The following is a 17,104-nucleotide window of genomic DNA, read 5'->3' as shown; positions in this document are numbered from 1 at the left end:
TGTTTAATAATACAGAAGACAAAGACCTTAAAAAATAATCGCATATCGCATCGCAATCGCAATATTGGGGCAAAAAATCGCAATTAGATTATTTTCCATAATCGTTCAGCCCTACTTGCCTGTCTGTGCTTTCCTCTAGTTTATATAAAACAGACGTTTGAAGCCGTTCGTGTATGAAGGCGAGGAAATGTAAGGACCACATAATGAGGATTACATGCATCAAAGAAGGTAATGGAGACCAAAGATGCACAAAAAGGGCCTGAAGGCTCATCTCCACTATAGGTTTACTGAAGCTGTTTGAGGTGTAGCTGAGTGCTCCATTAAGAGTGGAAATATCTCATACATATTCATCAACATGATATAACTCGCAGTTTGCCATCTGCTATCTTGTTATATATCACAAAAACAAGAAACATACACTTTATATAAAACATGGACGTAGCCATCGTGATGTCATCCACTGTTAAGTCCCCTTATAAGCCTGAAGCTTGGCCATACCCTGAATAGCTGTCCTTCCTGGCTTTTCTAATGATGACCTTTAGTTACAAAATGTACTTCATAATTTATTCATCATGACCTGAAACTAGTGACTGAGCCCATAAACTCATCGGGAAAATGTGGACAGGGCAAGAGAGCTGAAGGCAGTTTCCAAAAGACTTCTCTAGTGCTTTGCAACCAGAGAAGTTTCCCTCTGCTGGGAGTTTAAAATAAATAAACACAGGCACTTCGCCTTTGGCTTAATTTTTCATTCTCGGCGGCTACGTCCGTACGAACATATTTGGTGGAGTTCACACTTGACATTTTGGCCATGTCAGTTTGGAGCTGATGCCACTGTTCAGGAAATTTAAATATCAATTAAGCCAGCAGTCACTATCCGCTCTTTAAGTGACTTTCGGATCCAAACTACTCTGCGTTTATTAAGGCCGTTGTGTTTTTAACATTTTTTAATGCTTTGTATCTTGCTGTATTTAATCTGAACAAGCCCCTAAAAAGAAGTCAGTGATCACTGTTGGCCTTTCTCTGTTTTTATTACCGCTGTTCAATGTTAAACTTAATTGTTACACCTGATAAAGCAGCCACACCGATCACTTGATTAAAGATGAAAGAATTTAGACAGCTTTTAACGCTCAGTGATGCCGCAGTGTTCGTTTGACTTTGGGATCTGAAGCGAAGTTTGGACCCTGAAACGACCAATGATGTCAGACTTAAAGACCAGATTAAGTTTGGGCAAGCCCGTAACTGAAAAACAAACAAAAAAAGAAAAGAAAAAAAAAGGTGCTTTTCAATGCTTTTCCACTCACACCACTGCCAAAAATAATGGATTAATCCTGAAAAGTCAATAAAGGAATGCTTTTGTTATTATGAAAGTAATACCAACAATAATCCAGCAAAGGAGAATTTGGACTTTTATTAAAAGTGAGTCTGTAAGATGTAAAACTGATCGCTGTTTTCACTGAGAATGTGCGATATACCTAGTTTGCTACCTTTGTTAACTACAGGTATTTGACATCATCATAATCCTGACTGGTCACAGCTCCAGTCCTCTCTCTAGCTGAGGTGTCCTTCTCTGGGCAAAAGTAACTTAGTTCCACATTCATTCCCTTGTGAGACCGACCGCTGACTGACCCGTCAGTATTACAGCTTTCACAAAGGCATTGATTGATTGATTTGTGTTGGTAAGCCCTGCCTACGTTAACTGGCAGGCTTTCTGCTCTTACTACAGCACATAAGCAGTATGCAAACATCATGCTGGCAGACTTGTTATTTCATTCTTATCTCCAAGCTGACAAAGACAAATAGCCTTTAGGATGATGACTAACCACTACATTTGACAAATGGGACACAGCATCAGCTAATGCAGCTGCAGTTACTGTGCTGCCAACTTCCCCCCAAAAATAAAGAGCAGTACAGAGTTACTCTGTTACACTAAACTCTGTGGCAAACAACTCAACAGTTTTGCAATGACGACACAAAGTATCAGTTCATATCTCATCAGGTACTGGTAGTTTGGAATAAGCAGTTAGTCAACTCTAAATATGGAAAGTTTTAAATCAATTTCAGATCACTTTGTTCTGGTAAATGTGGTTGAGCGCATCCAAAGACTAAGAAAATCAACCCCTATAACTCCTTTAACTACAAAGTCAGCTTCACACCCTTCTTTTGGATGGTTTTGTTACTTAATTTTGTCATACTGAAGGCACTCACACCTAAAATTTCAATTTATAGTATCTTCAAAGGTTGCAAAGACATAAATATCTTAAAGACTCTTATCTTTCCTGAGGTCCAGCCTGAGGGCACGGCATCGCTGATCAAAGGACACAAAGTTTGCAGGCAGACGGAAAAACTTATCTGACCTTTTAATGTCAAATGAGAATTATTTGATCGCAGATTCTTATCAGTTTTAATCAGAAAATGTAACCTTATCTGAAGAAAAACGCTGGCTACTGTCACAGTTTTGAAATCCATTCTCCATGCTTCTGCACAGATATCAAAAAAATGTGGAGGTGGAACAAAGCTCTCTCTCCTGTTTGTAGAAGGTACATAATGATGCTGTACATGAGAATACTGATACTTGTGTTATTCTCTGGGGAAGAGTGGTTGGAATGATAATGAAGACAACCAAGAATTTAACCCTATTATTAGTAGAAATGCAGCAATACCCAGAATACCCTGATGATTAATACGTCTATGTACGAAGGCACACTTTGGCAAAGTTGGGCGGTGATGAAATAAGATTCAGGCTCCAGCGGAGAATTTAGAGGTCATGACAGCTTTCTGGCTCGCAGCAATGCTGCCATTCTCATTTTCTACCCTATAAGTTATATTTTGTTGGCAGGAATGTTAATATTAACGCCTCCAAATGGCCTATTTTTTCTTTTTTGGATTTCACAATCTGCTGGTCCATTTCTTGTAGATAAAAAAAATATGGTTGAAATCATACCGTTGAAATAAATAAACCAGGGAATATCAAGCTCTCTGCGTGGTATGTTAAAGCAGCTATTCCAACCATATGGCCCCGTCTTCTTCTTCTTTGTGTTGCTGTGCAGTGTAGGTTTACTCGGTGAAACCTATAGAGGTGTAGTGTAATGGAAGAGCGCGCATTTCTAGGCTAATTGGTTGCCGAGGGCTATGCTGTGGCTGAGCTGCAAGATGAACTCTGCAAAACCAACTTTCATCTAAGTAAAGATGAGAGTTGGTTTTGAGAGGTGCAAAGAAGGGAGGGATGAGAAGTAAAAAGCAGCTACTGTCAGTCTTTAGAGACAGGAGGACTGATTGGCCGTCTGGGAGCCCAACGGAGGTTTAAAAATACAGAAAAAAGTTGAAAACGTTGAAGGCTTGATCACCTCCTGACCTTTCCATAGATATGATGAGTGTCACAGCCTCTTGCGGTGTCAGTTTCCCTCATCTCCATCTCGTTTTTACTCCCACTCATTTCCAGCAGCTGTCTCTGTTCGTCTGCCTTCCCATTTCCATCCTAATGAGGCTTTATTCCCACTGAAGCATCTGCACGGCACAGGGAAAGAAGACGCAGGAACCGCCGGCTGAGTTCATCCACAGCTTCTGACCTTCCCTGTCTCTCTCCATCCACCTCTGTTCTATCTGTTTAGATGTTTACCTGTCCATGTGACTGTTGACATTAGGAAGCTGTCACTAAACTGCTGTCACTGCCAATGACTGTCATGTCCCCCTCGAGTGTTAGCCCCCCTCCAGAGCTCTAAAGCACAGGCTTTAATAAGCCCAGCAAGAGAAATGCCAGCTTCCTATGCAGCCTGAGCTGAGAACATTGGAGTGACAAAGAAGAGGGGGGCGAAAGTCTGATGCACACAGGGAAAAGTTAGAGAGGAAAAGAGAGAGCAGGAAATTATTCTTACTCTTAGGACTCATATGGCCCAACAGGCCTAGCCGTCATGATACAGATGAGCTACATCCTCCTGGAAAGCAGCTACCATTACAGTCTCCCCCATCTGCTGGAAGGCAGATGCTTCAAAACAGAGTGAGAAGTAAAGAGAGACGGCAGGAACTCAAACAAAATTAACGCCATATTTTATCTTTAATAATCCTATATATTTATATATTTATACTTTACCAAAACAGCTTGTTTTTGTGTTTTTTTAAAACTACCATCTCTCTTAAACCAACTTGAATTGAATAGTGAGCACAGCCACTAGGCATTATGTAACAAAAAGCCAGGGATGGGAGGGAGGGAGACGGTACCTGCACTGACGTTTAAAAAGAAGGAATAGGAGGAGGAGGGGGGGTGGAGGTGGTGGAGCACTCCAATAGGGGGGAAACAGAGCTTTCAGTAAAGCTCAGTCCAAAGCACTTTCCTAATGATTTCCCTGTAACATTAGTCCTCGAAGTCCCCGTCACAGCAGACTACTGTGAACGGCACCAGACAGTTAATGAGACAAAAACAAGAAGCTCTTACAGCCAGGAGGCTGCTTCCAGATGAAGCTTGATTAACTTAATTGATTATCTGTGAATAAGTCTTGAGCCTCTCCTCAGTTCTTTATATTTTGCCTGTACTGAGCCAGATGATCTTCTTGAGCAACATTTCTTTAGACTTTCTGAAGGTTATTTAAAGTTTTTCTTTGGACATTGACTGCTTTTTCACCCATTTTCAGTCAAGTCCTTGTACTGATCACTTCCAGAGCAAAATTTTTGGTTTCCTTTTGAAAACCACTTACAAAGCACACAACTTAGCAAAGAACCAATTTTAAATTGTATTGTTAGTGATTTTGTTACTAGCACCCTGTCACAAAACACACCATTTCTTCCCATTTCTTTGGCCTGGACAAGTAGGGCACAGAAAAAAAAGAGGACAGGCCGAAAAATCTATGTACACCAGAGGAACAGTACTTGAAAGTTATAGCAAACACCTGACACAGGACCTGAAAGATGCACCTGGTCCTTCAGTTGATCCATCTAGTGTTCACCAAAGCCTCATCTCATGGTATCAGTGAAGGGTGGCTGTCAAGAAGCCATCATCAAGGAAGGGAAACAGGGAGAAAAGGCTGAGAGATGCCAAATTACACAAGAACTGGACTAAAATCAGTGGCAGCAGGTCAAAATTTGACATTTCTGGTTCAAATTGCTGGTAATATGTCTATAACCACCTGTAAAGCTCTGTACTGTACAGCTCTGTCATAGTTTGGGTCTGCATTTCAGCCAGGGTGTTGGGGATTTTGTCAGAATTGATGGAATTATGAACTCAGAAAAGTACCACCAGACTTTGATGCACCATGCAATACCATCTGGAAAGCGTCTGACTGGCAGCAGCTTACTAAACACAACAAAACACCATCATTCATGGACTGACCTGAGCCGTGTGGCATCATCTTGGCAGAGAATAGAACAAAAAGGCAGCTAATATCGAAAGAAGAGCTCTGAATGTCCTTAAAGAAGCCCGGAGAAGTATTCCTGAAGACTACTTAAAGGAATTCCAAAGAAAGGTGCCTAAGAGAGCTCAGGGTGTGCTGAAGATAAAGATGCTCATACCTAATATTGACTCTCAAGCTCATTATGTAAACTCTGTTTTTGCCTTTTATAGTGTATTTTCATGTACGTTTTCCAAATTTAAACTGATGCACCCATTTCCCATTACCCAGCAAGTTAAAAAGAAATAAGGTGTGGCTCAAACTTTTGCACAGTCCTATATTTCACACCTATAAAATGTTTTGGCTTCTGATAAACCTTTAAAAGCACTGACCTGCTACTCCAACTATCTAACTGTTTTAAACAACACGCACTTACCAGCAGTTGTGTTGCGTTTTTGTCAGGTTAGCGGCTCGGACCTAAAACAGCCCTACATTATCTCTAATTCAGTTCTGGACCCAAGCTTTTATTTGTACTCCTGTACTCAGGCACAAATTAGACTTTTCAGGTACAAACTGTAACACCCAAACCCATGCTGTCATTATGCCAGGATCAGCTTACATTTTCAGACTGCAGTTGTAGCAGCGGCTACGCTCGGAGAATTTTGATGCAGGATCTTTGGCTGCCAGCAGGCATGCCTCCCTGTGCATTTTTTTTTTTTTTTTTAAACTGGTGACTGAAGGTAAAGGTTTCACCGCGCATCTGTCAGCTGTCAATTAGGGCACTTTAAGTCCCAGAGTGCGATATGAGTCCTTGCGGTGCTTAGTCAGGGGCAGAGCACGTCTTCTGTAATAAGAGTCAAAGTCGTGTCTGCACAAGCTTTTAAGCTAGATAACACAAGGAGGAGCTCTTATAAAACAAGAGTGAGACTGAGAGGCCTGCTGCAAGAAGATACACACCCAAGTGCTGGGCTTGTAAAGATGAAAAGTGAGCAGAGGAAAATGAGTGTTTCAGGAGAAGGACGCGGTTTCCTCTTTTTCCCCTCTGGCAGCCTCACAGCAGGAAGTTATGAGGTAGCCCCAACTAGGGTTGCCAACCGTCCCTTAAAATACGGAATCGTCCCGTATTTAGAAAAAAAAGTACACGTCCCGTATTGAGCTAATAAGGGACGCACTTTGTCCCGTAATACAGTGAGAATCAAAAGTAGTCTATAAATGTTAATGGAATTAACGCTTTGTTTGAAAACATAATTCCCAGCCCCTCTCCTGCTTTGTGACCAATGAGCTGACAGCACACTTATGACAATTCGAGTATGACAATTCAGATTACCGCTTATCTCATTGGTCGAGGAAAGGTCGCTTACAGAGAAAATACCGGAAGACAACAGGTGACCACAACAAGAAGCATGGCCAACAGGGAAACAAACGCTGACACTGCGGTGCAAGTCTCGGACGACAGTACACCTAAAGCTGGGCAAACACTGTGCGATTTTTTCAGTCGCGTTATTCAGCTTCTGCTCAAACTGCACGATTGACTCGCAGGGGTTAGAAGTTCATAGGTCACGATGCAGGTCTCACACTATACCGCCCGATGCTCTGATGCGACCTGAGTGCTCACACTGTGCGTCCATAAAATGAAGGTTATAACAGAAAATCTGTCGCTCTCCCTCTCTCTCTCTGTCTTTCACTCACACAGACACACACCACCATCAACTTTGCTAAATTGCTAATGAAAAACATTGATCAGGCAGCTGTGATTGAGCAGCAGTGTAAATCCAACTATTTTCACGGTTGTTGTGGTCGTGATCGTTTTGTGATGCCACATCGAAAAGGCTCGGATGAGCTTTCCAAAGTTCTACAAGTTGTGCCTCCATCGCTTGTGTCCAGATCACACGCTGCACAGCCGTGCTGCGCCGTCTTTTTCACCGACGTTTACGTGTTTGCGCGTGAGCAGTGTGAGCGGCTGTGGTGAGATCCTCACGAGCGATTGATGATCGGGAGCTGGTCGTGAGGTGTTAATCACTTCTCGTTACCCCACGTATACTACACGACGCACGATGAAGGCCAAAATCGGTCCGATCACCAAAACGGTCGCACGACTCAAAAATCGTCTCAAAATGGGCCTAAAACCGCACAGTGTAAGCCCAGCATTAGAGCAGCAATGTTTGTTCCCCTCAGAGAAAGGGAAGAATGGGAAAAGGAAAACACCTGGCTGGAAAACGTTAATATGGGCATGTGCAGTGAATATCAGCGCTATGTGGCCAGAAGTGTGATAATATAATTTATTTTGTGTAATAAACAACTGCAAGGATGGATGATTACAACAAATAGATGACTAATACATAAAAGTAATACATAGATGAATAATGATGATGAGTTAAGATGCGTAATCATGGGAACAAGCGGGTTTACAAACAGGAGCAGCTGATTAGCATTAGAAAAGCTGAAATAATACCTCAGCTGAAGCCAATTGTACTAAATGCACTAAATGTGCACAGTTACAAGAATATTTTTCTTTCTATTATTTTCTATTATTTTAAGTTAAGCAGGACAAAGTTCTTTTAAAGAAAGATTTACTTATATTCTCAAAAGTTAAGCATGACAGGCTTCTGTTTAAGAAAGAGACCTGTTTTATTGTGTTAATGTTGTCATTTTGAGCTAAAAATAAATGGCTAAATGATCACTTGTTTCACATGTGTTCATATCACAAAGAATAGAATATGCATCTGCTTAAATCAACTTCAAGTCAAATGGTTAAAAAAAATAATTTCACACACAAAAAAAGAGCTAGAAAATTCACCACACTGGGAAGGGTGAAGACAACTGGGTTGCCCGGCCCTGGCCACGAGGTGTCCCTTATTTATTTTTCAGGGAGTTGGCAACCCTAGCCCCAACCTACCTCACATCTCCCCGCTGTGCAAGAACGAGCTCAGCAACACAAGCATTCTCTCTCTTTCTCGAGTGCATACGTGCACATCTACAGTGCTGCATGCCGATGAACCCATTTTCTTGGAGCACCTACACAAGCTGCAATATACAGATCATGTTTCACAGCGCTACAGCGAGAGGCAAACACCTCCCTCTGTTTGTGCTTCATTCTAGCTTCTCCCTTCTCTTCCCAACCACACACACCAACACCTTTCTCTTGTGAATTTTATTTTAATCCTTAACATAAAGACAACTATAAATTAGGATAACCAAACCTGTTTTACTACCTCCTACACCTCCCCCACTTAAGTGTGTTCAACAGGAAGCTAAAGGTTGGTGCTGTTAAAGTGTTCAAAAAAACAGCAGGAGCTCGGTGTGAGGCCACAGTGGGCCAAAAAACACACACAAGATGACCTCCAGCGAGGACAAAATGTATCTGGACGTCTCTGTGAGCATCTGTCTCACTGTGTAAATGTAGCACAGTGTCTGTGCGTGCATGGCTGGGGAGAGATGCAGCACAGCTGAAAGCCGGCGCTCAGACAAGGACCCGGTGCATCGTCCGTGTCTCATCTCAGCCAGTTTACTTACAAACTCTTTAAGTTTGAATTTTAAAGCCGACAATGTGAATGAAACTTATTTACATGTGGCGTTCATCTCAAAGAAACTAGAGTGAGTGTAAATTGTTATTCTAAAAAGATAATGCTTCCCGGCTTACTGCGGATCCACTATCATAAGGGAAGTGACAGCAGCTCGAGGGAACAAAGCAATAAGTAAAAATTAACATAAATTCACATGGTAATGTATTCAGCATTGGGCAATGACTTACAGAGGGACATGTTTTTAGAGGGAAAAAGTGTTTTTGTAGAGAGCAAAGAATTTGCACAGGCGTGCACAGACACAAGTATAATGAACAAATATTAGCAGTGATATTTGGGATTTAAAATGAAGATACACAATTGGGGCTCCAGAGATTGGAATAGTTTATCTCACACACACACGCCCGCCTGCCTGCACGACCGCCCACACACACACACACACACACACACACACACACACACACACACACACACACAGTCCTGAATTCATTACTGAAGTCTCATCCAGACGTTCAATTGGTACACAAAGGAATTCTTCGGCAGGAGGCAAAAAAAAAGGCCCACAAGTTAATCCAAAATGACTGTTTTATCAACAATGGCCACCAACGGTGATATTGGCACCTGTGACAAGGTTGAAAAGAACTGTGGGTAATTTAGTTTCACAAAATGCAGCGTGCACACACACACGCCAAGTTCTCCTCCTGCCTCTATTCAGCCCAACCGCGCGATGACAAATAGAGCCGCAGAATTGTGCTACTCTGTAATTAAATTGAGACGTGGGGTCAAAATTCCCAATAGATTGAGTGAGATGAAATATAAATTGGCTCTCCTCTGACTTTATAGAAATAATTACATAAGCTGCATTTATAACTGTTATTAAATGAGCAAAAAAAGGACGGCTCTGTTAAGCAGCATACGAGAACTAAAGTGTAATCCCAGCACGTTTAGCTTAGTTTGCTCTGATTCTTTAGAGATGACGACTGTGGTGGGTAATTAAGGGCAAAGAATATACAAGTCGCATGAAAATTGGAGACCACATTACCTTTCCAAAGCTCCCCTTCCCGATGGCCCGCAGAATCTGGAAGTGGTCAAAGTTTACTGTGGAGAAAATGAGAAGCAGTTAGTGAGAACGTGTCAGTTTGAGTTGAGCTATAAAACAGGGAACGTGACATGTACGGCACTGTGCAAAAGTCTTGAGCCATCCCTCATTTCTTTATTTGCTTCCAGGGATCCAGACTTCCCTGTAATTTTAAAGTGGTATTAAGGAATAGCTCTCCAGGCTTTTTAAAGTGTTTCTGATTTTTAATCCAGGGCTTGTATTTGACCAGTTTTTGTCTGTTAAGACACTTCACACTAATCTATGAAACATTCAAACATAAACACACACCTAAATCACAGAAAGGACCAGAAAACTTAACAAAGAACCAATTTTAAATTGTATCTTTACACATTTACTTGCGGCCTATTGCAAAAAAGCAAAACCCCACATAATTTGTTCCCACTTCTTTAGTTGAAGAATGCAGTTAATAACACCGTTAACACAGACTGACCTGGCAAAATACAAAAAAAATGAGGGGGTGGTTCAAGACTTTTGCTCGGTACTGTATGAGAAATGGAAATCCAGACTCTATGTGCACTTCACAATGTATTGGTGCACTTTGGCAGTACTGTGAAGATTAAATGTTTTTTTCAAAGAATTAAAAAGTAGGAGCACAGTGGGAGAGAATAATGTGTGTGTTGGATAATGAAACATGTGAAAGATGGAAAAGTAGAAATAATGAATCACAACAGTCAAAATGTGAAAAAGCAAAAACATTTTCCCTGGAGGATCTGTGCAGTGACACACCGTCACAGTATCGACGATTAGCAAGCAAAACAAAACCCCAGAAATAACATTTGTTAAATGAAGACTTAGCTAAACTTTTTTAAACTTCACATCTGAATAACAAATAACACACGCAGCACATAGAAACAAATATCTAAAATGAGTTTGATCTAGATCGCAATAAAATTTGACACTCTTCCAGAAGTTTTATGATCGACTTTTACAAGATCAAATTTGAGCAAGTAAAGACATTTCACATGAAGACCAGGAGAGTTGTATTTCAGAAAGACATCCAGCTCAGAGCGCTGACTCATTCATCTTAGGTTTTTTTTCCTATTTCAGTATGCATAGTAACACAGCCAGATGTTTTCATTCATTGCCACTGGAGCAGATGCATGTGTGTGTTCTGCAGACTGATTGAATCCTTCTGTACGCAGCTTAAAATGAGTCCTGAAGGACATGGTTGGATGAAGTGGTGAGGAAGAGTGTCATGTTTTTTCCTCTGTAATAAATAAACAAAATAATAAGCACAAATATATGCAATTTTAATTCCAAATTATCCATCATAGACCCCAGAAAAAGCATAAATAAAAAGAACACCCAATCCATGATATTAAAAAAGCCTTGATCATTAATAGCAAGTCTTTTTAATATTAACCAATATGAGTAAAGTTAGCTTAAAGGCAAAAAAGCCAAAACCCTTGTTTTTCAGGCAGAGGAGAAAAAGAGGGGCTCTGTGTAAGATAAAGAAGCATTTTTTTGAACTGTGAATTGTGCAAAGCTACTCTAGTAGAGTCCAAGAATAAGAATATCATGTTGGAAATGAAGATGAGGATGATCAAAACGCATTTCCTCCAACAAATAAATGCTATGGAGAGCAGAGCTGCTTCAACATTTAAAAAAACAAAACAAAAAAAAACAAAACAACGTCTTTGGCTGAGCACAAACACAAGCGCTCAGGAATCCGATTAACCAACAACAGACAACAGCCAAGATTTGTTTCAACAACTCAGAGTAAAGAGTAATTAGCCAACACTGTAACTGTTGGCCAGTAAAATCAACATTTGCTAACTTTCACATTCAGCAGCTCATTACGACACTTAAAATAAATCTAATTAAGACATTTAAATGTTGGTTGTATTTTCCTTCCCGATGCATGTGACAGGTTAAGACTTACATCTCCAAATGTAGTGGAACTGATTTGAACCAGAGGACTCAGCCACACTGTTACTATGTACTGCATAAACATGTTTACCGATGAAGGTAAACCAGATGCTGTCCTGACTGTGTGACTAAATTCTGTGCTTAAAGCATCAAACTAATTGAATATGATTAACTTGCTATGAGAGGTTTTAACTCCACGTGTGACTTTTTCTGGGTTCATAAACCATTTTCAGGGTCCATTTTCAAACTTGGCCAGCACAAAAAAGGATGCATATTTCACTTCGCATCACCTCAGTAAGACCATGTCAAAGGCCAAATTAATAAGTCTTCTCATCAGATCTTGATGCTTCTTTCTTGTGTGACACAAAAAATAGGAGGAGACAGATCTTGGCTTGTGTTGTTTTTTAAGTTGATTCATTCAAAACTAACTGTAAGATGCTTAACTACATTGCAGTCTGTGTTGCTGAAGTCCTAAATTATCACCTTTAAAGTGTTTGTGCTAATAACATCATGTACAGTAAGACAGGCACATAGAACAGCACTGACTGGGAGAAGCTTTGAACAGTTGACATACTCGGTTCAATTCAACATATAAGACTTGAATGCACAAGCATCTTTCAAAAACCTATTAAATCTATCATCTGTGATATTATTATATACAATTATAATGTATTGTTCATCTCCCTTAAACAAACAGGCAGCCTTAAGGTATGAAATATTCATTTGTCTACTGTTTCAGTGGCTGATAGTGTCCCACAGGCCTTAATGTGAGTTTGAGGCAATTATGTTTAAGTTGTTTAACGATAAACAGATTTTGAATGAAAGCGAGGGAACTTCGGTAGCATAAAAAAGTCTATATTCTTTGTGTCCATATGGATCAGCCATATTACCATTATTTCCCCGTAAGGTTGCCAAAAGCACCAAGTTAATACTTGAAAAAACTGCAGCAATACACAAAAATATAATCAATATTCTATTTATTCGGTGACAACGCCGCTTTTAGCCTTTAATCAGAAAGCCTTAAGTTGGCTAGTTAAGCATCGGGCTAACGTTTAAAGCGTTCACTTTGGGGAAGTAACTCGCAATACTGCTACTGCTGTGTAGTCTTGGTTAAATTCACAGCATATTACATAAATTACCCTGCAATAACTAACTGTTATAATAGCGGCACCGTATTGCATCACACTGAGTACATTTCAATCATTTATCCCGGAGTTTGCTAGCTAGCAAAATAATAAAAACAATTCCAAAATTAGCATGTGTAACGTACACACTCGAGAAAATTATTTACTAGCACTTACGCAAACTCCCCCATTGTGAAAACGTACAAATCCATCTTGCAGACTCCTTGTATTTTTCGTTTTCCAGCAAACACTCATTAAAACGGCAACACCGGACACGTTAGTGCACTCACCCCCGACTGTTCGGGGAGGGAGGGGGTCACACATTGAAGAGACAACGTGCAGAGCTACAAGGCAGCCGAGGCAGAGAAATGTTGGTTTTAGACTTCTGTATCTGATAAGAAAACTATTCAAAATCAGATAGTGATTTATGGTGAATGAAATACGGTTACAGTTTCACGAAGTTTTAAGCACCAAATCCAAGATTCTTCATTACTTTATACAGAAAAGCTGGACATGGTATGCAGAAAAAACAACAACAACAACAAAACAAATACAAATAAACGAAAAAAAGTTTTGTAACTGTCAGTTTCCTTTTAAAATTCTTAGTGTGAACAACATTACACAAACAACCACGTGTGTCCTGCGATCACCAAGCATTTAGAAAATCTATTAGAGGATAATAAAGTGTTTTCATATTCTTGACCAAGCAGAAAAACATATTTTAGCATATAAATTAGCACTCTCTTCTCAACAAGTCCTTCAACATGCTGATGTTAAAAATATAATAAAAGGCATCTATCAAATTGTTAAAAGTACTAATTACAGTGTATTTTAATTGTTTCTAGTACTTTAATTCAAGCGTATCACTGCATTGAGAAATGGGTGGTTATCTGTTGGATAATGGGATTAAGCAGTGTTTTTGTTGACGTTCATAAAAGATAAAATATGTAAAACAATTAATAATGAACGATGTTTAAACACTTTACGAAAGAGAAAAAAATATCCAGCTGTAACTATAGCATGCATCAGCTCAGTAGTTGAGATCACAGCTCACTGCGAGGAAAGTCTTTATGCTGGTACACAAATGAGCCTCGAAACTGCAACTAAACTGTCACTGCGAGGCAGAGCTGTGGTGGTAATAAGGACAATGAAACCTCTGCACAAGCATTTTCCTGACAGGAACAGATCCATTATTACTATTAATATAAGATTATTTCATGTATCACAGATTATCATCACATATTATTGTTACTTCCTACATCCACCTATGAAAGTACTAAAGAAGAAGCTGAAGGCTCCAAGATAAGCTCTTTGTCTATAGAAAGGATGTAGCCCTGAATTTATGAGACAGGTAAAGATACCAAAATACAAAAACAGATACAAAAAACTGCACGAAAATGTAAATGTAACATATATATAAAATTTTTATTTTTTTAAAAAATAACAAAGTAAATAAACATAAAGATTTATAAAAATATGTACAAAAAACAAAATATGTAGCCAAAATGCCAAAACCACAGAACAAAAGAGAAATACGCACTTTTCTAAACACTGTACACTGCCAGGTTTCCTGTTCAAGGTTAACCCTGCACGTGCAGACTCCAGCTGTGGTAATGTGGGTGGATGAAGATGGTCACTGATGGACCTCCACCCCTGCCTTCTGGTCATCTGTGTTACTGATTAAGACTTACCTCTGCTCTTCGCATGTGCATGTGTGTGTGCGCATGTGTAACAGCAGGCGTGATGCCAACTCATGCAGCTTCTCCTTATAAGTCACTCAGCACCCTCTCCGTGTAGACAAAGAGCAATAATGGGAGAAAAAAGACACAGACTGGGCTCCTCCAGGCAGACCCATTGCTAACCAGCCTCTGAGTGCTGAATGAGAAGGCAGGCCCCCGCCTTGCCAGGTGATTTCAAAGACAAGGGTGTGTTTTCTGTAGTTTGTCTGGGAGACAGTCTGATACGCTCCCTCTGTACATAGCTAATCCCCTCATATGGCACGGCTCAGACTGCACCTCAGGTCCAAAACACAGAGGCACTGTAGCATGAATGTAGCTCTGTGCAATATTAAAAAGGATAAAGAAAATGAAATAAAAATTTAATCTAGCGCAGTGTTTTCATAGATTCACCAGGTCTTTCTCCCAGCGAGAGCGATGATTCAGCTTCTCATCTGGGTCCTGTGCCAGTATAGCATATATTAGCAGATGGATAAACAGGTTTGGAAATCCCTTTCCCGTACTAAGGTTTGTGACATCAGAAGTGAGGAGGCTGTCTGGCAATTTTTGTGCCTTTACCAAAGTGACGTTCCAATATTCACACCTGCTCCAGGCCTGCAGAGGCGACAAAGTAAGTTGTGCTTGAACTTTTCTTTCGAGGTCTCTTCTTTGATTCTCAAACTTTTTCCTCCACACACTTTCACGTGGCAACATAATGAGTGGCTTCCAGGAGAGACTCGCCCTTTCAAACTAATGATTCATCAATAATGTTTAGCCAGAATTGAAGCATCTCAATACACAGCATGTCTGTGCTCTGGCACTCCTTGAGTCAAAAGATCTAACAACTCCAACCAGATGTTTTGGCTGTGCTCCAGTTGTTGTTTGTTGGGTAAAAACTGGTTACTCAAAGTTCATTATGAGTTTGTTTTGCTTTGTAGTTTTAATTGGCATGTTTATCTCTGTTTACTTCATACAGCTTAATAATAGTATGTAGGTTGAACGCCACAACTGGTTGTCTTAAGGTTGACTTAAAACAAAGAATAGAAACCAAACTGTGAATGTTGGGAGTTAAATTAACTTTAAGGTGATTGGCTGATGACCAAAGCACATCATAGTTTGGAACCATTTGCATGTGTATATGTTAGTATGACTGTATGGTTGATTTGAAAATGTAAAGTTATTTTTAACGTGTGGCTTTTATTCAAACTCTGAAGCACTTTGTAACTCTGCATTTGGATTTGCTCTACAAATAAGGGTCCATCAAGTTATGAATGCATCAGCACATCCATGATTCCTATATCACCTTCCAAAGGTGCTCTATTAGACTGAGATCTGCTGACGACAGTGGCCATTAGAGTATACTGAACTCACTGTCGTGTTTAAGAAAACAGTTTAAGATGATCTAAGATTTGTGACACGGCACGCTGTTCTGCTGGAATCAGCCATGAGAGGAGAGGTACACCGTTCTCATGAAGAGATGGACATGTTCAGCATGTTAATACTAGTATTATTGCTACTTGGTTGGTACTAAGGGGCCCAAAATGTGCCATGAAAATACCCCCCACACAGTGACACCACCACCGCTAGTCTGCACAGCTGACATAAGGCAGGATGGATCCATCCTTTCATGCTATTTATGCCAAATTGTGACCCAACCATCTGCATGTCAGAGCAGAAATCGAGACTCACCAGACCAGGCAACATTTTTCCAAACTTCTCATGTCAAATTCTGAGAACTGTAGCTTCAGTTTCCTGTTCTTAGCTGACTGGCGTGCATGGTGTGGTCTTCTGCTGCTGTAACGCATCTGCTTCAAGGTTCAACATGTTGTGCAAGATGCTCTTCTGCATTCTTTGGTTGTAACAAATGGTTGTAAGAGCTACGGTTGCCTTCCTATCTGCCATTTTTCTCTGACCTTTGACATCAATAAGGCAGTTTTCCCAAGAGAACTGCCGTTCACTGGATATTTTCTCTTTTTGTCACCGAAAAGTCAACAGATCAGCAGTTTCTGAAATAGTCAGCGCAGCATCAACAGCTATGCCACCTTTCTCCCCTATTCTGATGCTTGGTTTAAACTTCATCATGTCCACATGCCTAAATACACCAAGTCGCTCCCATGTGATTGGCTGATTAGATATTTGTCTTAACAAGCAGCTCCGTACATGTATCTAACAAAGTGGCTGGTAAATTTACCTTGTGTTATGGCTCCACACTAGTAAACTTGGTCTTCTTTCCAATTTAACATCAGTCAAAAAACATGAAGGGTTATGAAAAGATTAAATCAACTGTGAACTTCTCCTCACAGGGTTCATGCTTTCACCGAAGACTTGAGTAAACGCTGAATCTGCCTCCAATAAAAGGAGGCCAACCTTCACACGGCACTGAGACACGCTGCTGGCGTGATGTGTCAGATGCTATTCACAAATGAAACCTAACAAA

The 17,104-nt window shown here is 40.3% G+C and overlaps 1 protein-coding gene across 1 annotated transcript in view; it reads right to left on the bottom strand.

The window, feature by feature from the left end:
* Positions 1-17,104, bottom strand: part of stk32c (serine/threonine kinase 32C) — a 105,390-nt gene that overhangs the window by 51,405 nt on the left and 36,881 nt on the right. The window contains exon 2 of the mRNA XM_085369560.1: positions 9,882-9,937. Coding sequence (XP_085225686.1) covers positions 9,882-9,937 — 56 coding nt within the window. The remainder of the gene's footprint in view (positions 1-9,881; positions 9,938-17,104) is intronic.

The sequence above is a fragment of the Diplotaxodon limnothrissa genome, linkage group LG13, assembly GCF_057381915.1.
Source record: "Diplotaxodon limnothrissa isolate DT_005_m linkage group LG13, D_limnothrissa_male_GT1.1, whole genome shotgun sequence".
In the NCBI taxonomy this organism is placed as follows: Eukaryota; Metazoa; Chordata; class Actinopteri; order Cichliformes; family Cichlidae; genus Diplotaxodon; species Diplotaxodon limnothrissa.
This window is presented reverse-complemented; position numbering and strand designations above follow the sequence as displayed.